The sequence below is a fragment of the Pleurodeles waltl genome, chromosome 10, assembly GCF_031143425.1.
Source record: "Pleurodeles waltl isolate 20211129_DDA chromosome 10, aPleWal1.hap1.20221129, whole genome shotgun sequence".
NCBI lineage: Eukaryota > Metazoa > Chordata > Amphibia > Caudata > Salamandridae > Pleurodeles > Pleurodeles waltl.
Window position 1 is genome coordinate 333,117,187 of NC_090449.1, and position 23,495 is coordinate 333,140,681.

A 23,495-nucleotide genomic window follows, 5' to 3' on the forward strand; every position below is an offset into this window, starting at 1 on the left:
ATATGGGGAGGCAACAGTGAAGCGTGCTGCCATTGTCGTCCAAAGGGGAAGGTGAGCGGCTGAAGTGATGCCTTGGGGTACCTAAGGGTGCCACGATTTCAACAGTGATCTGAGTCAGCTTAATGGCAATATCTCCTCAGTAAGGAAGTGGTCCTAACATGTCCTACTCCCCAGTGAGATTGAATGTTGCCTAGTGTCACAATATGGCTGTGAAGGTTTCATAATAAGTAAACCGTTAGGTCATTACATTGCAGTAGCATTGTGGATACATCCCTATTGTGAAGGTGGCAAAAATGGTGTCAATGTTTTCTTTACAAGCTGCAATGATCTACAAGTGACTGACTGACGGAAGAGGGGATATATTCAACAGGAAAATTACTGCATTCCCTAATTTAGAGTTAAACAAGGCACATGTGAGAGGAATCAATGCCAGTAGGGTAAATGCAAAGCATTAAATAGTAAACTTTACAAAAAAAAAAAAAAAAAAAAAAAAATCACATACTGCCTCACTTTCTGGACGTGACTCACCAGAGCTTGGAATAGTAATATTTTCCTCGTCAGCACAACGATGAGCCATGAATCGGGCATTTAACTCATTCTTCAGAAATGGAAATCCTGCTGAAAAAGGTAGATTTTAAACAACAGCTCGTAAATTTGTCGAAATAAGTATTACAAATCACAATTAACTCGACCTTTCGTGAGTGAGGTGTAGTTCCTAATTCAGGCTCAAAGGTGCTTCTGGCGTTTCAATAAATGTGGGAAACCTGCATTTCAGCTTTCCTCATTGGGCATTTTACTAGCTAAAAGTTGGAGACATTTAGATGTGTCAAAAGGGCCAAAAATGTGGAACTAATGTGAAAATTGGGTGTGACATTCCCATCTCCTGCTATAATTCTCCATTCTTCAGTGCTTCTCGAGGGCAAGGTCGAAATACTGTGGTCTTCCTAGCTTGTGGCATCTATACTTTAAGGAGGAAAATACAAAAGTAGAAATCTTGTCCCTTTCGTACAGGGATCAGTGCTAGCTTTTAATACTTAGGGATATTTGCACACAATGTACATTTGTTCATATTCAAGGAGACCATCTGTACTCTGATTAACACTGATAAATATAGCCTACATAGGCACTGATTGCAGAAATAATAGAAAACGATTGCAATACTGAAAACAAAATTACTAGAACTAAGGGGATACGGTAATTTCAGGCCACTGGTATCACTGCACTATTCCAAATATTCATTATGGCAAATAACCACAGGAATGAGTGATTGTAGGAGGCTGGTCTGGCTTGTAGTGGGTACCTTAGGTACTTACACCTTACACCAGGTCCAGTTATCCCTTATTAGTGAAATGTAGTAGTGTTCTAGCAGCTTAGGTTGATAGACGTAGCTGTAGTAGAGCAGCTTAGGCTGAACTAGGAGACATGCAAATCTCCTGCAATACCTTTATAGTTACACAGTACTTATACACAATAAAAGACAATACCCGGTGCTACCAAAAATAAAGGTACTTTATTTTAGTGACACAAGGCCAAAAATATCTTAGAGGCAATACTCCTACTGGAGGTAAGTATTATACACAATATATACACTATACACCAAAATCAGGTAAGTAAATAGTCACAGAATAGTGCAAACCACAGAAAATACCATAGAATGCAATAGGAAGAAATAGGCCTAGGGGCAACACAAACCATATACTAAGAAAGTAAAATGCAAATCACGAATTCCCCCATAGGCAAGTGTAGTGTGTAGAGGGTCGCTGGGAATTTAAGAAAACAACAAAGGTGAGTAAGATACCCCACCCGAGAGCCCAGGAAAGTAGGAGTAAAGTACTGCAAGTTTCCTCAGGACACACTACAAGTCGTGATAAGGGATGTTGCAAGAACCAAGCAAGACTGCTAGCAACAAATGGTGGATTCTTGGACCTGAAGACCTGTAAAGAGAGGAGACCAAGTCCAAAAGTCGCATACGATTCCAGGAAAGACAGGAGCCCATGCCAACCTAGAAGATGGTGCGAAAGAGGATTCTCTGGTTGGAAGAAGTCTGCAGAAGAGCACCACAGAAGATGCCTGCGGGTTCCTGCAAGATGCAAAGGATGTCCCATGTGGAGATGATGGATGCAGGTGAGTTGCAGCGCTAGATTCGTCCAACAGGCCTTGGTTCAAACAATGTCACGGACTGCGTCAAAATGATGCTGCCTGCACCTAGGAGGGACCTGGGGGCCTCAACTCAAACTGAGGAGGCAGAGGGGATTCCCAACACTGGAGGGAACCCACAGATGAATAGGCAGCACCCACGGAGGGCCCAGGACATGGGGACAAAGAAGGTGCAAATTGCGGTTGCTGCAGCACTACAAAAGAAGGTCCCACACCGCCGGGGAACAACTCAGCGAGTTGAGCGTCGCAGGATAGAGTGCTGGGGACCTGGGCCAGGCTGTGCACGAAGGATTCTTGCAAATAGTTCACAGAGGCCTCAGGAGGTAAAGATGACGCAGTGCACAGGTGTACTGTCACAAATGGGGAAGGTAAGTGTGGTATATTCAGTCCAGGAATGAAGACATTGTAGAAATGCAGGAATGATGAATATCCAATTTATTAAGAGAATTTTTCATAGGGGGAGAAACTCCATCCACACCAGTCAAGCTCTTAGGTCAGCTGCCCAAGCATCAGAGCATTCCGATCACACCACAAGAGAGGGGAAGGGGGAAACAGAACATACCAATAGAAGAAATACTAAACATAAGAGAGAATCATACAATTGGCTAACTACTACCTTATAAATAAGGAAGTACATAAGGAATTAAATACCACACTAAGGGCCATATGTACGAACACTTTTTCCCATAGACACAGAATGGGTAAAAACCTTTGCTACATCTGGCCCTAAGCTCTTACCTCCTCCAAATATGGGCAGCTGGACCTTAGGACAGTCTGTGTCGAAAGGGTCCACCACCTGTGTTCCAGGGAGCACGCTCGTCGTCAGGAAATGAGTCCCAGAGAACCGGTTGTCGTCTTGGAAGGTGCCTGCTGGAGCAGGGAAGTGACTCTGGAGATTTCTTCGGTCCTTCTGATGCAGGGTGAAGACAGGGAGTCCACAGAGTGTGCACACCTTGGAAACTGCTGCAGTTTGTGGCTGGAGCTAAAGTTGCAGAGTCGCAGTAACCTTTCTGGATACTTTGTTGCAGTTACAGCGGTTCCTGGAGCAGCCTGGGGTTGAACAGACGGTAAGAGGATGAAGCAGGAGTTAAAGAGGATTCCTGGTGGAAACTTGAAAGCTGTTTCTGAAGAGGAACCCACAGGAGAGACCCTAAATAGCCCTGAGAGGGGGATTGGTTATCTAACAAGGTATGCACCTATCAGTAGGGGTCTCTGATGTCACCTGCTGGCACGGACCACTAAGAGGTCTCCAGAGGGTCCCCACACCTTGGAATCCGAGATGGCCAATGCCAGGGAAACACTGAAGGAGCTCTGGACACCACCCCTGGGGTTGTGATGGACAGGGGAGTGGTCACTCCCCTTTCCTTTGTCCAGTTTCGTGCAAGAGCAGGGACTACCTGTTGTATTTCCGGTTTGAATCCAGAAGAACGTAACTATGCATGTCTGCCAATGGTTACAGCAGTATATACGCACCTAGCTGCTGTATCTGCAGCATCAAGAGCAGACCTTACCTGGTTGTTACTTATTGCCTGACCTTCTTCAACAATTTGTTGAGCCCTCTTCTGATGTTCTTTTGGCAGGTATTGTAATAATTCCTGCATCTCGTCCCTGTGTGCTCGATCATACCTTGCTAGCAAGGCTTGTGACTTGGCAATACACCATTGGTTAGATGCCTGTGTAGCTACCCTCTTGCCAGCAGCATCAAACTTCCTGCTTTCTTGGTCAGGGAGAGGGGCATCCCTTGACGACTGACTACTGGCCTTTCTTCTGGCAGCACTGACAACCACCAAGTCTGGAGGTACCTGATGTGTAATGTAAGCTGGATCTGTAGGAGCAGGCTTATATTTTCTTTCTATGCATGGTGTTAAAATCCTAGCTTTAACAGGTTCCTTAAATATTTAGTCTGCATGCTTGATCATGCCAGGCAGCATTGGAAGGCACTGGTAACATGAGTGTGTGAGAAAGTAGCCTCTGTCTAACATGGTTACCCCTATAACAACCTATATGTCAGTATGTTGTGCCTGTCTCACTGGGATCCTGATAGCCAGGACCCCAGTGCTCATAGTTTGTGGCCTAATGTGTATGTCTGTGTAGTGCCTAACTGTGTCACTGAGGCTCTGCTAATCAGACCCTCAGTGCTTATGCTCTCTCTGCTTTTAAATTTTGTCACTGTAGGCCAGTGACTTCATAAAGCAATTTCAATTGGCACACTGGACCCCCCCCCCCTTATAAGTCCCTAGTCTATAGTACCTAGGTACCCAGGGCATTGGGGTTCAAGGAGATCCATATAGCCCGCAGCATTTCTTTTGCCACCCATAGGGAGCTCAGACAAACCCTTACACAGGACTGCCATTTCAGCCTGTGTGACATTGTGCACACACTATTTCACAGCCATTTTCCCTGCACTTAAGTAACTTATAAGTCACCTATATGTCTAACCTTCACTTGCTGAAGGTTAGGTGCAAAGTTACTAAGTGTGAGGGCACACTTGCACTAGCACAGGTGCCCCCACATAGTTCAGGGCCATTACACGTGTGCACTACATATAGGTCAATACCTATATATAGCTTCACAATGGTAACTCCGAATATGGCCATGTGACATGTCTAAGATCATGGAATTGTCCCCCCATTCCAAATCTGGTATTGGGGAGCCAATTCCATACATCCGGGGGGCTCCACCATGGACCCCTAGTACCGCCAAACCAGCTCTCTGAGGCTTGCACTGCAGCTACAGCTGCTGCCACATCACAGACAGGGTTCTGCCCTCCTGGGGTCTGGGCAGCCCAGTCCCAGGAAGGCAGAACAAAGTATTTCCTCTGAGAGCAGGGTGTTACACCCGCTCCCTTTGGAAAGAGGTGTTACAGGCTGGGGAGTGGTAACCTCCCCAGCCTCTGGAAATGCTTTGAAGGGCACAGATGGTACCCTTCATGCATAAACCAGTCTACACCGGTTCTGGGACCCCTTGTCCCCTGCTATGGCGGGAAACTGAACAAAGGAAAGGGGAGTAACCACTCCCCTGTCCATCACCACCCCAGGGGTGGTACCCAGAGCTCCTCCAGTGTGTCCCAGACTTCAGCCATCTTGCTTTGCAAGGTGTGGGAGTACTCTGGAGGGCTCTGAGGGGCCAGTGCCAGCAGGTGACGTCAGAGAACCCTCCTGATAGGTCCATACCTGATAAAGGTAGCCAATCCTCTTCTCATGGCTATTCAGGGTCTCGCCTGTGGGTTCTGTTCAGATTCTGCTGGCAAGTTTCCTTCAGGAGTCCTCTGCAACAACTTCAGACTCTTCTGACCTCGGATCAACCACAGCCTGCTCCAAGAAACGCTGTAACTGCAACAAAGTGTCTACAAGAGACACTTTTCTTAAGCAACTTCAGCTCCAAGTCAGCAACTGCAACAGTTTCCATGGTGTGCATGCTCTGGGGACTCCCTGTCTTCATCATGCACCAGAAGGACTGAAGAAATCTCCCCTACTCCAAGCAGGCACCTTCCAAGGCAACGACCGGTACCATGGGACCCCTCTCACAGCGACGAGAGTGCTCCTAAGGACACAGGGTGGACATCATCGACATAGACTGTCCTGATGTCCTGCTTACGCAATTTGGAGGAGGTAAGACCTTGCCTTCCCCGAGAACCACGGTACCCCTGTGTACTGTGTCTTCTTCGCCTCCTGAGGCCTGTGTGCACTCTTTGCAAAATTCCTTCGTGCGCAGCCTGGCCCAGGTCCTCAGCACTCCATCCTACGACGCTCAGCTCGCTGAGTTGTTCTCCGGCGGCGTGGGACCTTCTTTTGTTGTGCTGCATCAAACGCGTTTCGCACCTCCTTTGAACCCGGCTCCTATGGGTGCTGGCTGGCATCCTGAGGGCTCTCTAAAGTGCTGAGAGCCCCCTCTTCCTCCTCACAGAGAGCTGAGGCCTCCAGGTCCCTCCTGAGTCCATCCAGCACCATTTTGACGCAAAACTGACTTTTGGCGTAGCCAAGGCTTGTTGGAGACTTCCAACCCGAAACTTCATCTGCAACGATCGTCACACCGTGGGACATCTTTTGCATCATGCAGGAACCCGCTGGCATCTTCCTATGGTGCATTTCTGCAGTCTTCGACTAACCCGGGACTCTTCTATAGCACCCTCTTCTGGGTTGGCAGGGACTCCTGTCCTTCCTGGAACCTCTTTCAGCTTCTGGACTTGGTCCCCTTCCTTTGCAGGTTTTCAGGTCCAATAATCCAGCAGTTGTTCTTTGCAGACTTGGATGGCTGCTGAAAAAACACCAAAATGAGGTGTAGTGTCTCCTAAGGAAACTTGCAGTACTTTACTCCTGCTATTCTGGGCTCTGGGGTGGGGTAATTTACTTACCTTTACTGTATTCTTACTCTTCCAGCGATTCTGCACACACTACACTTGTCTGGGGGGGATTTGTGATTCACATTCCACTTTATATGGTTTGTGTTGCCCCTAGACCTATTTTCTCCCATTGCATAGGATTTCCTACTGTGTGCCTTGTTCTATAACTATTTACTTCTCCAATTTTGGTGTCTAGCGTATATATTGTGTATAATACTTACCTCCAGATGGAGAATTGTCTCTAAGATATTTTTGGGACTGTGTCACCCAAATAAATATCTTTATTTTTGTTAACACTGAGTATTGTCTTTACTTGTGTATAAGTACTGTGTAACTATAAGTGGTATTGCATGAGCTTTGCATGTCTCCTAGTTCAGCCTAAACTGCTCTGCTATAGCTACCTCTATCAGCCTAAGCTGCTAGAACACTACTACATTTCACTAAAAAGGGATAACTGGACGTGGTGTAAGTACCCAAGGTACCCACTACAAACCATGCCAGCCTCCTACAGAGTGCGTGAAGGACAGAGTATTAAAAAGGAAATCCTCTTCTAAAGGCTCACTATGCATAAGGGCCCCATGGTGCGAAGCTGCCCTAGAGATAACCTGTGTGTATGCAGTTCTATGCTCTGGTGGCAAAGAATATAGGTCTGAGTCATTAGATGGTATGGGATCTGGATCACACAGATCCCAAGGATCAATTGTATCACCATGGGAACAAGTGTGTGAGTGAGTTGGTGAAGGCAATGGTGGTGGGCTAACGGGTGGTGGTGAAAAAGAAAGTTGTGGTGAATGTGTGGGAGAAGTATGCAAAGGTAATGGCTTCTCCTTTCTTTTAAAAATCTTTGCTGGTGGTGGAGCAGTACCGAGATGTTCCTGAAAAGCCAACTTTATTTTTGTTTGTGGAGGAGGTGCAGCAATGATCCTCCCAGTCTCTTTATGGATATGAATCCTTGACTGTCTTTCATCCATGATTTCCAGAATAGAATGAATGTCAGTGTCCTCAGAAATGTATTCTAATGGTTTTGGTGATTTAGAGGACTGTTCATCATATGTCTTTGAGCTCTGCTTTAATCAGCTCGAAAGTCCTTGTTCTTCTGTGTATGAATTATGTTTCGGTTCCGAAGTTAGCATCTCTGGCAGTGGTGGACCCAAGACCTTTGATGGTTTTTTAGGAGTGGGCGTAGGGGCAGTCGTACTCACGTGCGAACCCGCAGTGATGAGTTGGCTATCCTCCTGAGAGTCTTCTTCGGAGTCGGTGTCCTGAATGGAAACTGCTGTCTGCGCCTGTTCTTCCTCAATGCTGTCGATGTAGTCTGTAGTCTTCAACGCCATTTCCAGTCTCCTGGTTCCCCGGTCATGCAGTGTCATCTTGGATCAGAACAACCAACAGGCTTCAAAGTCTTCTTCTTGGTGATCGGGAGAGAGACACAGATTACATACCAGGTGTTGGTCTGTGTATGGAAATTTCGCGTGGCATTGAGGACAGAATTGGAATGGAGTCTGATCCATCAGGCTTCGGCGTGGTAGGCCTGGACAGGCCCGAGTTGAACGCTCGCGCACAAAGGGGAGAAATCTTGTTTGACAGTACTATCGGCTCGAATATTGATGGAAACGCGATCGAAACAATACCGACGGTCAAAGAAAGTTATCTAAAGTTTCCAAATCGAAAATCTCGCAACGAGAGGAATTATGTCCGAACCCAACAGCAGAAAGAAAACAATCTAACAAAGGAGTCGATGACCATGTGCACTATGACCGAAAGGAGTCGTCTCTCAATCCCGTGACTCGAATAAGACTTCTTCGAATAAAAACAACTTGTAACAACACTCCGAGCCCAACACTAGATGGCGGAAGCAATGCATAGCATGTGTGTCTGCAGCTACACATGCAATCAAACGCATTATATATATATATATATCAATATATACATATATAAAATCGCACAAGCTTTATTCGGTCATAAATAACCATCAAAGCATAAAATCACAACAATCCAAAATGTATGTACATAATAAATAAGTAAATATAAAAATGTAAGAACAACAGCCACTAAAAAGTTACATTTTTTAGAAAGCGAGTACGTATATACCATGCAGCTGTAAGGAACTTGCTAACCGCACAAATTAAAACAGGAGAGGTGTCACTCATCAACATCCTAAGTGCAACTTTACATTGTCTTATGCCCAGGTTCCTACAGACTGGACGAATCCATTTCCGCCGGGAAGAGGCATAAGCTGGACAAATAAAACATAAAATGTGCTACAGATTCAAATACACAGTTGCAACTAGGACATAGGTCAAGTATTGGTGATAATTGCAAGTTACTGGTAAGGGACTTTAACGGTAAGCACCCAAATCTAAAACGGGCATACAAACTTTTACATAGTAAATCAGGGATTGAATCCAAGTAAGGTTCAAACTGAGGATACCATTTAAAATCAAGAAATTGTGTAGTCAATCGACCATAAGATGTACATAAGAGATGGTTATTCCTAACATAGGACCAATAGACAGATTTCAAATGCTGTTTCTGAGCCCTCCCCAAATTGTGGGGATTCTTCAAAAAATCCCCAAGTCCCAAGATATAAAACAACTTCGAAACATGCTTGAGCCAAGGAGTAGAAGCTGAATTAGGTCTATCTAGAATATCTGGAAGGGAGTCCCTATAAACAGTGAGCTTTGGAGTAGTCCAAATTTGTACCCAGAAAAGTAAAGGTCTTAGAGCTATCACATCAGAAATGCGAGAAAACCCGAGGTCCAGGAAAACCGGGATCAATGGTGTACTGCGAGGACAAGCAAGAAGAGCTCTTGCAAAACTATTTTTGTCTACAGACAGTTTGTTAGTATTACAAGGACCCCACACCTCGGCACCATAAGTCGCTGCACCATGCGCCTTTGCAAAATAAATCTTAATAGCCGGAGAAACAGCTTTCACAGTGGTGGTATTGTGAAAGCGCAGAATGGCACCTGACCTATGCTGGAGGAGAGGAGCCCTCTTCTTACTCCCAAATAGTCTATTGAGCGTACCTTGCTTAAGGGAGCCCCATCTAAGGTAATAGTGCATCTCCTAGTAGAACCCATACTTAATATCATTAATTTAGTTTTGCTGGCATTAAGTTCCAAGCCATGGTCCGCACAAAAATCACTGAACCTGTCAACCAGGATCTGAAGACCCATAGGGGTTTTAGAAATCAAAATACAATCGTTTGCAAATAATAAAATAGGAATTTTTTGTGCATTCAGCGAGTGAGCATAATTTTGACAAGAAGACACAGCATACACCACCTCATTAATAAACAAGGTAAAAATGGTTGGTGCAAGGACACATCCCTGGCGAACCCCCCGCCGAATATCTATAAGATCGGTTAACTATCCCTGACTACCCCATCTCACCTGGGCATATGTATTCTTGTGCAACCGTTGTAATAAATGTACTATATTCTCAGGAATACCTATTTTATACAGAACTTCCCATAAATTTCCTCTAGGGACCAAATCAAAATCAGATCGGAGGCCCACAAAAGCAACATATAAATTTTGCTTTGCCAAAACAACTTATTTCCAATATAGGAGGGTCAACCTAAAAACCTGATCCACCGTACTAATTTTTGGACGAAAACCCGCCTGAAGTGGAGATAGTACCTGATTGACATGAACCCAATCCAAAAGCCTATGCAGAAGCTGCTTGGCAAAAACGTTTTGAAGGTTATCAATAAGGCTGATTGGTCTATAGTTAGCGGGGGAACCCACATCACCCTTTTTATGATTAGGAATTATTTCAGCCCCTTTCCATGTTTCAGGAATAGGGCCTCCTGCTGCTGAAGCATTTGATAACGTATTTATATACCAGGACAAGATAACCGGTTCAGATTTAAAAAGATCCCCTGAGAAGGACAGATAAATTTTCTTAACTAAATAAGGATTCAACGTTACTTTTGGCCATCTAACGTGAGTATGCCTGTGGTTCAAACGAGGTCCTGGAAACTCAGAAATCTGAGTATTCTGCACTCTCCTAAACACTTCACTATGTAAGGTAAGGGGTAGAGGATTGTGATCGCTCTCGTGGTGAAGGTCTACCTTCATATCTATAGAAGAGGGACCAAAGCCTGACATCCACTAAAAAATAAAAAAAATCAATAACACTAGAAAACAACCCTCGTTTAAAAGTGGATGTAATGTTCAAGTCAGAGCTAGTACGTCCATTACATGCTCTGAGTCAAAATCTAAAACAAAGAGAAGTCAACCCTGAAGCAGCACGAGAACCGATACACTGGACATTTTCCTTCAATTGAGGGATACCCCAAAATTTATCCTCCTCCATCATCAAATTACTGTTAAGGCTTTTGGGTTCAATGGTGCAATTCATGTACCCTGCAACCACTAATTTAGTTAACGAGTGCAGGGTATCCATATATTCAGCTAGCTGGACAAGTGTTTGGGACTCTGAGTCCCGAGGAACAGACCTGGCATACACATTAATTATAATCATTTTAAAGTCGGAATTAAATGAAAGTTGGACACCCAATAAATCGGGGGAATTAATGCGTAAAACTGAATGGTGGCACTTTAAATTGTTATTTAGCAGGATCTTAAGTCCCCACTTAGCTTGGCCAAAACCCCCCGATGCTGGTTGGGCCACTGAAAAATATGTCACAAACCCATCCATAAATATCGGGTCTTCGGCCCAGGTTTCTTGGAATAGGCATATGTCCTGCTTATTAATGAAGCTAACCCACTCAGGATCTCCCAAATTCTTGCCTATCCCCGCCAAATTCCAGGATATGATTGAAAGTTCTGAGCGGGATATCTGAACCCTAGGACTAGGATGCAAAACATTCTCAGAATTATCGGTCCGCTTTTCAGAACTAGCCCCAGAAGCTACACTAAGAGTCCTTAAAGGGGAAACTTTAGGTAGTCATTCCACTTCTAATGGTAAATGGAGAGGACTATCTAACGGGGGTAGAACACAACAACTACCAAAATCATGGACCTCACCCGCTGTGCCATCACATGAAATAGGTAAGCTTGATATATTACCCAAAGGTGGATGAAGTTGCAGTCTAATACCAGACCCTCTGGAGTCCCTCAGATAACAGGTGTGTAATTCAAAATCAATAAGATTGTCCACCAGCAAGTTATCTACAAGGAGAATAGAAATAAAATCAAACTCTGATCCTGGTTGACTATGTCTACCCACCTCAAGAATATCGGCCCGGATAACAGAAAGACAGTTCCCATGCATTCGTAACCAGTAAGTAAACTTATTTATAAGGGAATCATGAGTTTCTCTAGAACCAGTGGGTAACTTAGGCACCCCACCCATATAAATGGAACCACCTTTGCTCCTCTAGCCTCGACCCCCATTTTTGTCAACGGGGCGATTTGCCCCAACTTAATATAAACCCTCATCAAATGACCTTAGGAGAACAATTGGGGGTTTAGATGATCCAACATGCACCTGAACACCAGTAACTCCCCGGGGGCCCTTTGTAAAATCAGTGGGTTGAGTTATATACCGCTTCCCTGGTACGCAAATATTCCTATCCTTAAAACCTGAATTGTGCTTCCAGTCAGTTATTACTGACACGGTCGGACGATTCTCTGTACTATTTACCACCATGCTGCCAGGGAGAACAGTAGAAGCCAAGCATAAGGGGGACTTGTCCACTTGGGCACAAATTTCTATTGCAGGTGGAACAATAGGCGCCCCATCTGGGGCAGGCATAAACTCACCCCCACTAGACCTCTGGCAGTTGCACACATCCTTCTGTACCTATTCTCCCAAGAATCTATTCAGGACTAATAGCACCAAGTTCTTTAAATCGTCCAACTTCTGGGAGATAGAGGCCAGATCAAGTACCCCACTTGATCGGACTTGTCCATCCTGAATCAGAGATGAGTGAAATATGGTATTTCCTCCTTTAAACTCTTTATGGAGTAAGTGTAAATTGCGTACTGGTGATTCTCTGAATTCAGTCAGGGCATCATAACAATTAGAGCATAAAATGTCAGATGACACCAAAACCTCTGGGCTAAGGGGAAGGAAAGGTGCTTTCCCCCAATTGGAAGGCACTTAGTGGACTCACCACACGGGGAATGCTCAGCGTAGGGGGAGGTGTTGGTATTAGGACTGATGGAGCAATATGAAGTTCGACCTCTGTAGTCTAATTGGGCGTCTGTGGCCTATTCCTGAAAATATCAGGAATCTTTTTACATTAAATAGTACCATGGCGTACAGGAGGTGGAATGGAAGTACTTCTCAGGATAGCTTCCACCTCTTCAGATAAAGTATCTATTTCCTCAAGAGGATTACTACCTTTATTGGGCTGGCTACTCATTTTACTGTTCAACCTTTTTTTAGATTTCTTAGTGCCAGAAGAAGACACAGGTAGGTCCAATGCCTTCCGTCTCCCCCATGGCTAATCAATATAATGTAAGAACAAGAAAAAAACAAACAGCTACCTTACCAGGTGAACTTACCTCCCAGGGGGTAAGGGATAAGCCCAGCCCAGGCTCAGTCAGGCGATGACGGGCGTAGACACGCCCGTCTTGGCCTGGTCTTAGCCTGCTCTTGGCCCGGTCTTAGCCCAGGTACGTCCTGCGCTGCACGCGTCAGGTCCCCCTAATGTAGCGCCAGGGGGTTAAGGGAATGCTGGGGGATGTGGTTCCCTCCCCAGCCAGCAAGCGTCTCTCCTTTCCGGCGGCGCATCCCACGTTGTGCGCGTCAGAGCTCCCTAATGTAGCGCCAGGGGGTTCAGGGAATGCTGGGGATGTGGTTCCATCCCCAGCCAGCCAGCCAGCAACAAGCGTCTCTCCTTTCCAGCAGCGCGGCGTGCGTCAAAGCCCCCTAATGTAGCGCTAAGGGGTTCAGGAAATGCTGGGGGATGTGGTTCCCTCCCCAGCCAGCCAGCAACAAGCGTCTCTCCTTTCCAGCAGCGCATATATTTATATCATCACCAAAGAAAAAAAACCTGCACTCCTGAAGATTTCACTGGCAAGTTGATTTAATGACAGGCAGCAATGCTCAGTCAACATAAATCGGACACCACGATGCGTTTCAACATCTCGTCTTTTTCAAGTGGTTTTCAGTCTGTCTTTATGCTGTTGTAGGCTGCCTGCCTTTTCAGTGCACAGAGGTATTCTGGGATTTATACTTTCATGTTCCACACCTGGGAACTTAATCATCCTGTGAGCATTTTCAAATACATAACAGGCAGCGCGAATCACGTTGGTGAAGTTACAAGTGAATAAGTGCACATATTGCACTATTAATCCTCACGATGCCAGTAAGAATTCTAGTTATTTTGATAATTAGTCTCACCGCAATCAAACGTTTGTGCATGTAATTCAATGTCTGTAATGTTCCTCACAGCAATCCATTTTGTGTTTGTGCCTCTGTGCACAAATAATATTATCATTAAAATGCCAAATCTCCGTACCCTGTGATGATTGAAACGGTCGCATCGGTGCTGTGAAGCATAAACTGAAGGGACATACGCACCTTAATCCTTGATGAGACCATCCCTCCAAATGCATAGGAGTGCTGTGTTTCTTTCCTTTGGTGATGATATATTGAGGGTCGTGGTCTTAACCCTAACACAAGCACCAGCAGCCGGAGTGCTTAGCTTTCAAGACTGATTGCTTTTGAACTATTTATAAGCAGTAGCACCCAGTTCTGTGAAAGGAATATGACAATTACAGCTTTTTGCAATATTGGCGAGGAGATACTTATCCCCTGCGTTTGTACTAAACATGAAAGACAAAGCAGGCCTGAGGTCCACAACTTCTAATACGCCTTTGCGCCAGATTGCATTTGGAGGGATGCTCTCATCAAGGATTACAGTCAAGATACTACAATATTTGCTGCACTCAGAAACCTGCCCCATGAAGCTTTGTGGGGCATTCCTTCTACAGAACATTTTTGCCCATAACTCACTGTGTGGTGAACCTAGGACAATGGGACCACCATAAAAATGTTCAGCACCGTACACTCTGTCTAGGGCATCTCTGGGTCCCCACACTAGGTTTGTGGGGGGGTAATTATAACCCCCACCCACCAGTCAGTGTCTTTTTAAGTTCTCTCAAGGCTGGAACTTTTGTTTTACAGATGGGTGTAGTTTGTGTTTTAAGGGCCTTATTTATAATATTATTCTAGTAGGCCTGCTAGGCCTGAAAATGTATAACGCACTACGCCCTCTAGGGGCTAAATATATTGTTACACTGCATTACAATCTGTCTTTGTGTGGTTATGTCCTTTAAGGGCTGACTATATGGTTACACAGCCATGTTTCTTACAAATGTTATTTTTATAGTGGTACCCTCTAGTGGCTGTTCTGAGCATTACAGTCAAGATACTACAATATTTGCTGCACTTGGAAATTCTCCACATAAAGCTTTGTGGGGCATTCCTTTTACAAAAGATTTTTGCCCATAATTCACCGCAAGATATGCTCTTTCTGTCTAGGTCATCTCTGGGTCCCCACACTAGACTGGGGGACCACAAAATAATAATATAAAAAATATGATAAATGATGGCAATGTTTTCATTTTTTGCTGAAGATAAAGGAAGAAGGTAAATAGAAGTGGTTTAGTTTTATGCAGGGCCACTGGTATTATGTGGCAGAGAGGACCAAATTATGCGGCCAGGTTGACCAATTTATGTGGCAAGAAAAGTCCAGTTATGCACTTACAATGCCAATAGATCTAACTAAAACAAATGAGAGACCTATTGCGTTACTAATGCTTGTTATAGTATTATATGGATTCATCAAACCATGAGCCTATCTGTTAGCATACATGCATAAATGTGAAATGGCAATCTTTATATTCGTCCCTTGATATCGTTTTTATCCTAACTTGACCATTTGTTACTATTTTGTTTTGGTCATTGTCTGTAAAGATAAATGTGCATGCAGAGTGATGCCATCTGAAAAACCCTGGACCTCCAGATGCAATCAGACTGTGCTTTAGTTGGCTGCCTTTGGATTTGTTTTTTTTGCTTTCTTTGAACTACTCTGATTATGCTAGCATACTGTAACACATGGAAGCACAGTCATATACACAAGTGTGCATGCCTGTGTGTGCATACATTAGTACAATTATGCCAGACCAATTGATTTGGCCAATGCATGTTAAATTTACAAAACATAGGATTTAGGGAAAAAAAAAAAAAAATCTAAAAACTTTATTCATTACAAAGCGATCTGTTGACATTTCTAAGGAAAAACACAGAAGGGTGTGGCATATTCTCTAGAGTTTATTTAACCATTCATTTGCAGGAATCTTCCACTTAAAATGAACAGCAGTTCCCTGAAAGCTGAGACCACCTTTGAAACATCCAAAGTGCAGGCAGAATAATAAACTGTAAACTTCGCACTTGTATAGCGCACTACTCACCCGTTAGGGTCTCAAGGCGCTGTACGCATACCGCTGTGGAACCCCTCCTGGCTTTTCCCTGTGAGGCACCCACTCCTGGACAGCCCCAGGGTGAAGCCAGGCATCCAAGCGCTGTGAGGGTCGTTGTGGAGTTTAAGCAAGCTATTGCCCAGAGTTACAGAGTGGGACCCATTAATTAGATTAGGCACAGAGGCGAGAATTATCTGGTCCAAGGGAATTGAGCCCAAGACCAGCAGAGGTGGGAATTGAACCCTGGTCTCAGACCAGATCTCTGCATCAGGGTCTGCCGCTCTAACCATTGTACCACACTTCTCCAATAATAAGGAGATGACTCGCAAACATGTCCTATTACTTTAAAAAGCTTGCTGCAGTGAAAAAAAACAAAGCAAAAGATTATTTTCTGAACATAGTGCTGGTATGAAATAAAGAATGTAAAGAGTGGTGATTCATTAAAAGAGTCCGTAATTATTTCCTATACAAGTCCTCTGTAAGCGGTGGAATAATACACCAAGCAGACAACAGAAGGAGGTTAGAGAGAAATACTTTTCTGGAAGGAGCCAGAACCCACTCATTGTGAATTTGGTGTGTATGAGTAAGAATTGGAACCAGTAGGAATTGCAAAAAAACGTGTTCCGTCAAGCCACATGCAGGCAACAGCGTCCTAGGATATTAGGGAGTAATAACAGTATGCACCAAGGAGATGTTCCAGTACTCCATAACTGCCCCTGAACTGTAATCACTGAAGTAAATACAAGGGTGGTAGATAACGTGCTAAAAAATGTGTCTTGGTCTATAGTATATGTATACAATACATGTGAAACTCTAGAGGTTAGGCATGTGCAACCTACCTGAACTGGTATTTATGCTACAGTCTGCTGCGTCTGCATTCTGGTGCACCGTCAAACTAGTCTCAAATTCCCATTCCTTTCTCAAGACGTTATCAGAATTCTGACACTGAATTCCTGTTCAAAGGGAAAATATTGAAAACCGTTCAAGTCTTAATGGTTTGTTTTAGAATCACCCTCTTATATACTGTGCAGGTCTGGCAGGATGAATCAACGAGGGATACGTACGGTGCTGTGTGCTGCCTTCAAATAGTTTGGAAACTTAAAACTATTATAACATTAGAAGATAAATGAGAACAGAAGAAAAAAGTCACTTACCTGTACCAATTGTTCTGCAAATTAGTTTTGATTATGAATTAACCTATGTTGAATGTCTATTCCATTTGGTGACTGGCTTCAGATTTTGCGCTATGAATAGTAAAAAAATAGTCCTCGTCCATTGTCCTCTTTTGCTCACTATACGGTCAAATAAACACCCCACACATGAAAGGTCAGTGTTAGTTCATTTTGTATTGTGTAAGCACGGTAATGTGTGATACGTCTGAAACATATTTGGAACTTTTCAACCTCGCGAGAGACTGGGAGAGTCACATGTGCAAAATACTACGACATACAACTTTTATTTTCTCTAGAATTAATTTGGTTTAAATTCACATGCTGTGCACAAATCTAAAAAACAGTATCATTCCTGTACCCACAGAAAGCAAAGATGCGTTCTTGCAGATTTCTAGGAACTGATTACCAACTAATAATAATTCTTGTCTTGCACTACATTTACAAATTAGTGTTTTGAGAGTATCTAAGTGTGCTCCATTTTGCTGTCTTACGTCAGTCCCCAAAGAGTTATTAGCTAAGAAAACGTAGGTGCAGATGCAAAATGCTTGCATATCTGCTGCTAACATAATTGAAACAAGCAGTGGCAAAGCCAACAGGTCTTAGTTCCAAAATGCCATGCTACTGGCTTAGCCAAGCTCAGGCAAACACATGGATGGAAATACATGTGTGGCTGTCAGTACTGCAATGGAATTTCTAAAAAAAAAAAAAAAAAAAAAACAAGGCCATGCGTTCGGATGCGTGGCATAACATTTACCGTTCAATGTGGGTAGTAGAACTATTAATTAAACTGTATATAAGATTAGTATGAAGAGCATGTGAAGAACAAAAAAAAAGGATGTAACCGGCTCAGAAGCACTTTGCAGCTACAAGCTTGTCATTAAAAAAAAAGTACAAAATATAAATGACATGAGACACGCAGATGGAAGCTTCAGGAAAGACGGGGAGGTTGGGAGAATAAAACGGAAGAGAGCAAGTTAAAAAGTGAACATTAAATAAAGTACACAGAGGCAGGGCAAGGGGACGTAAAAAAATATGCAGCTGGACAAAGAGAGAGAGAAATAGTAGCAGCTGGTGACATTTGAGAGTGGTTGGGAGTCAAAGTTGGCCATGACGTACGTAGTGAGCGAAGCAAGCAAGCTTACTGAACAAACATGGGGTACAGGTTAGGTCCTCCTCCCAAGAACAAAATTGGAAAAAGATTGGTAAATGGTGTAATTTAAAGCAAATTAAATGAGTGAGAAAGCAAGGGTTATAAAGCAGTGGGAAATTGGAATCATTAATCACATAAAAAATTGCCCCATATCTTATTGCATTAATATGTTCAACAGTTACTGTAATGTGCAAATAGTACAGTAACACAACTTCAACCATTTAAAGTGTGTGCTTGCTTAATGTCTTGCACTGCATGCTGCATCAACATGGGAAGAAAATGCTCTAACCAGGCTTCATGAAGCACCCACAACTGCTGGCTGCAATCAATCAGTCATATTGAAATATGTGCAGAAAGGTATTTTAGAGGGATGGAAAAAGTGGAGGCTCTCTAAAAGGGAAACAAACTCTCTTAACGGTCTTTCCAGTCACCCAAGTAGAAATAGGCAATAAGATCGCCATGGACGTCCAGAATAAATGGATTTGAACAAGAATGATCCTGGCTGATGTGGTGTTTGAAACTGACCAACTTATGCCACAGTTTACAGGAAGGAAAGATTCATGGAACCTAATTTGGTTCCAGGCACTTCACAAGCAAGGGTTTAGGAAGAGACTTCTGCAGGAAGACCAGAGGCCTACACAAAGTGTAGGCAGGCACGGCCATCCTCCAAACATAACAATATTGCTATATGAGAACATAAAATAAAATAGAAACATGTGAAAAGAGAACAGAATGACATGAATTAATAACAATAAACCATAAAATAAGAAGGAATGACACGTGGAATTCACCCCAGCACCACACCGTGTAAACTACCCATGGGGTTATGGTGGGCGCAGCACATTGGCAATCATCAGTGCAGCATGTGCCATAGGATCAGGGCTAGATTCCTAATGGGTACAGGGGACTGCCCTTTACAACCCAGCTCAGGGAAGGGTGGCCAGTTTATCTAATCTACCATAAGGCTCACAGTACCCTGGCTATGCCACTGCGTTTGGAAGATTCTCACTAGTTGTTTTGCAACCAACTAAGATGCAGCTTCCTTCTCTTGCATTTTCTCAAGCTTGAGCTCGGAGTCTTGGGAAAAGCCATCCATCCGGATAATGTAACATACACAGTAATTCACTAGAATTCCGCCAAATTCTCTGCTCCGCAGAGAAGTGTGACAGTTTCTCCGACCACAGTAACATGTCTATATAGAATGGCTTCAGGTGCAGCGTTGGCTATAAATACCACTGCAATAGTTCCAGCTCCCGAGCAAAAAGACAGCTAACAAATATGTTGGAAATGACCCTTTTTTACAGGGGTATCCCTAAACATTTTGCCTTTCTCCTCCTATTTTCTGGAACTTTTTGTTGGCTTTGACACCCTGGGCTCTTTACCACTGCTAAACAGTGCTAAAGTGCATGTGTTATCTCCTCTAAAACTTGGTATAATTGGCTTACACCTGTTTTAGCATACTTAATTTTCCTGCAAGTCTCTTTTAAGGTGATATACTATATACCCAGGGCCTGTAAGTTAAATGCTACTAGTGGATGTGCAGCACTGATCGCGCCACCCACAAAAGTAGCCTTTCAAACACACCTCAGGCCTGCCACTGCAGTGCCTTGCCTGCTTGCACAGATTACTGCCACACTGTCTTGGCAATTCAAACTACTTGCCAAGGCCTGAAAATCCTTTTTACTACACCTACTTCACCTCTAAGGTAGGTTCTAGATGGCCCTATGGCTAGGTGCTGTGTACATAAGTTGTAGGAAATGTACGTATATGTTTTAAATGTCCTAGTAGTGAGAAACAGCCTATTTCGTTTTTCACTACTGTGAGGGTTTCTCTTCTCATGGGTTAGCCTTTGGGAATTCCATTATATTTTTAGTGGCATTACTTATCTGGAAGGAGTAGCATGGGCATATTTGATATGTTTGGAATTGTAGTGAGAAATCCTGCTTAGGGGTGTAGTTGGATTTTACAATACTATTTAAAAAATGCCACTTTTAGAAAGTGGGCATTACTCTGTGCTTATAACTCTATGTGCTTTGCAGCGTGTCTCCAATCAACGTCTAGGGCAGAGTGACAGCTACACTTCCTGCATACTTACCAGAGAACCACAACACAGGAATGGCAAGTTGTGACAGGAAAGGCATCTGCATCCATCTGCATACCAAAAGTCTTCCTGGGCTGGGAGAGAGGGGGGCGGGGCACACTTACTTTTGTATAGGCTGTGTGTCTGCTTTACACAATGGGCTGATTTACCCCCTACTGATGTCTGGAGCCAGGGCTCGGTTGAAAAGTGTTGTTACGCTTGAAAAGTTCCCTTTGAAGTCACCCCCTGAACAAAGGTATTTTGCAGTATATGTACAGGGGCTCTGACCCCATGGTATTTAGAGCACTTTTGGAACTGGGGCTGGACCTTTCTCAAGGACTGCTGCGCTGCCCCCAAAGGACTCGTCTGGACTGCTCTTCTGTTGCTGCCCTGCTACCTGATGCTACTGGGTGGCATAAAGGACTAACTGAGTTGCTTTTCTGCTTGTTGCCCTGATGCCAGCTGCTCCCTGACTCTGGACTACCTAGGAACAATTCAACTGCCAGGAGGAACTACCACTAATTGCTTTTATTGTGCTGGTCTACCTGCCCACTTCTGCCTGCCTTGTGTTTCCCCCCCTAGTGTTCTTCCAGGGTCCAGCATGGAGCTGATGTGGTTTTTGTGGCTCCCTGGTTCTCTGGCTGTTTCAGCACTCAACTCTGGGGACTAAAGTATGGTTCTGACAACACCAGGAGAGAGCTCCAGTTTTCATTTTCTCCATAACTAAGCATGTGGTGAGCGCTTGCAACTTCTAGTGCATGCAGGGTACTTCTCTTCCCTTAGCGTAAGGTGAGCGCTTTGTTGGAGCCAGTGCCCACTTGTCTGCTTTTCTTCCATTGACCGCCACATCCCCGTGATCGCCGCTTTGTGGTTTGACCACACTGCTGTGGAGGAACAAGCAGTGCTTCACACTGCAACATAAATCCCAGACAAAAGGGCTTTGTCCACATTGCTGACTTCCCCCGTTGTGGCCTAGGTTCTCATGGTAATGGCTGGCTCTGCCCCTAGAGCTGATGGCTGGAAGTTGCACACTTCTGAGAGGAAAACCTGGCCAGCTAAGTGAGGAATACTGCGACCTCGGCTAATTCTCCCCCACTCATAGGTCCAAAACGACTCCCTGCTTCAGCAGAGGGCACTGGGGGAGTACCACCCTCCTGCAACACTTTAATGGGCAGCGCTACTTTGTGAGCCTGCTGCAGTCACAGGCGAACCTGGGAGGCTGCTGCATGCCCTGCCGAGGGGTCGCCCCCCACCCTTCTGAGCGGAGTTAGAATTAGAGGCATGTCACCCTATGGATAATGGGGACCTACATAGCCTGCAACCACCCTCCATGTGGTAGTGCCAGGGAACACTTGGTCTTCAGGGCATGGACACCCTCAGGACGCACAGCTGATCAATGTCACGCTGATCTTGTGTTTTACCCTATGAAGCTGCCTTTTTGCATTACGTGCACTAATTACAAAATTTGGGTAAGGTTGTTGCCTGCAAGAGTCAGGACCCCAAACACTTTTTCAGTATGCACCATATAAAACCTAACATGAGCGCAGATGCGTTTATGTACTAGTGAGGACCTTTCATGAACCATACATTCTATGGTGCCTTGGGATCATTCGTGGCTTTCACTGATACAAATGCTTATGGGGACACTTGGTACTTTACATGTGTATTAATTGCATTTCATGCCCTGATGGTTGCTAATGTATGTCGTGCGGGGTCTATAAGGATCCGGACAACAAGTACAACTTCGAGGTTGGCATGATATGTACAGTATTTCTAATTCATCTCACCTTGCTGTGAATCATCAGGATAATATATATTATTCAGGAATATGCACAATATGTATGACATATGATGTTTTGGTATAAGGCTATATCTACAATATGAGACATATATTTTTACATAACCCTTTGTTAAGACTCTTTTGTGGTGTATTTATTGTGTCACTGGTGTGTGTGTTGCGCAAATGCTTTACACATTGCCTCTGGGGGTAAGCCGACTGCTCTGAGCCAAGGTGAGAACAAGTGTGTAACTTACTCGCCCTGACTAGAATGGTGGGTCCTGTTTGGCTTAGGTGATTCTTCCAACCATACCCCTTCTTGGCCAAAATGCATACCCCACTTTTTGTTCTGAAGAGCAGGATCGTCATGCTGCATGTTTGTAAATAAGTTATAAACTGCTCCTACCATGTCCCTACGGCTAGTAGCTTCTATTATCAGAATTGTATCCATAGGGGCAATTCCTTTTTGTGGCGATGGAGGAAGTCCCGAACTTGCAAAAACTTTTTTTAAAATGCTTTCAGGGGAGATCATACTGGGTCTGTAATTCTACAAATGATTTAAGTAGGGTGTTAGAATATAAATCCCTACCGTAATTATCCCTCGCTGTCTCCAAATGTCCAAAACCGGGCCTTGAAATACCAAGGGAGGAAGTATTGAAGTGGAGATTGGGGTATAAAAATTGATCCTCCCAATCGAGATCCGTTGTTTGTTTGCACCCATATTGTATATGCTCATTGTAAAACCGTAAATCTTGTTCTTTTGCCGTAACTAGGTTCTGTGCATCTCGCAAACCGACCTTTGACCATTAAGCCCAACATCATTTCATATATAGGAGACTCTGCATAACTACACCCCTCTCTATCTCCAGTAATTAAAACATTCATATGTTGCAAAAAGCACACAAAATAATATAACATACAGTGGGGAGCCTCCCATCCACCCCGGGATCTTAGGAGGGTCATATATTTTAAGGCCCTTCCAAGTTTAGTGTATCCCCTCAACAAATTTTTTTTTTTACTAAAATGGGCAGCTAATTTCTAGTAAACTCTAAAGGGATAGATCAGAATAGATATAATACTTTGGGCAGTATATTCATTTTTAGTACATTATACTGGCCCAAAAGGGAGAAATTTAAATAATGCATTCTGTCTAGGTCTCTTTTTATTTTAATCAACGGGGGCCAAATTTTGCTCCACCACCTGGAGCCAAGACTCGGATGCCCAAATATACAGCTTCTGATACAGCTTCTGCTGGTCTGGCCCGAGCAAATGACCTGGGTCTTATCCTTATTTAGTTTATAGCCCAAGTGTATACCGAACAGCTTAGCTAACCTTTCGGTTCCCTTAAAAGCTCTCTCTGGATCATTTGTGGTCACTGCCACATCATCAGCGTAGGCAAAGACCTTAGAG

General features: G+C 44.0%; 1 protein-coding gene across 3 annotated transcripts in view; it reads right to left on the reverse strand.

Annotated features, from left to right (window-relative positions):
• LOC138261516 (zinc finger protein 777-like) overlaps positions 1 to 23,495 on the reverse strand; it is a 288,066-nt gene that overhangs the window by 185,401 nt on the left and 79,170 nt on the right. Inside the window, exons 5-7 of one of the 3 annotated variants that reach the window (XM_069210521.1) lie at positions 16,746 to 16,859; positions 11,539 to 11,640; positions 529 to 618 (exon numbers count right to left, since the gene is read on the reverse strand). In XM_069210521.1, coding sequence (XP_069066622.1) covers positions 529 to 618; positions 11,539 to 11,640; positions 16,746 to 16,859 — 306 coding nt within the window. The remainder of the gene's footprint in view (positions 1 to 528; positions 619 to 11,538; positions 11,641 to 16,745; positions 16,860 to 23,495) is intronic. The other 2 variants (XM_069210523.1, XM_069210522.1) reach the window with 2 other exon arrangements.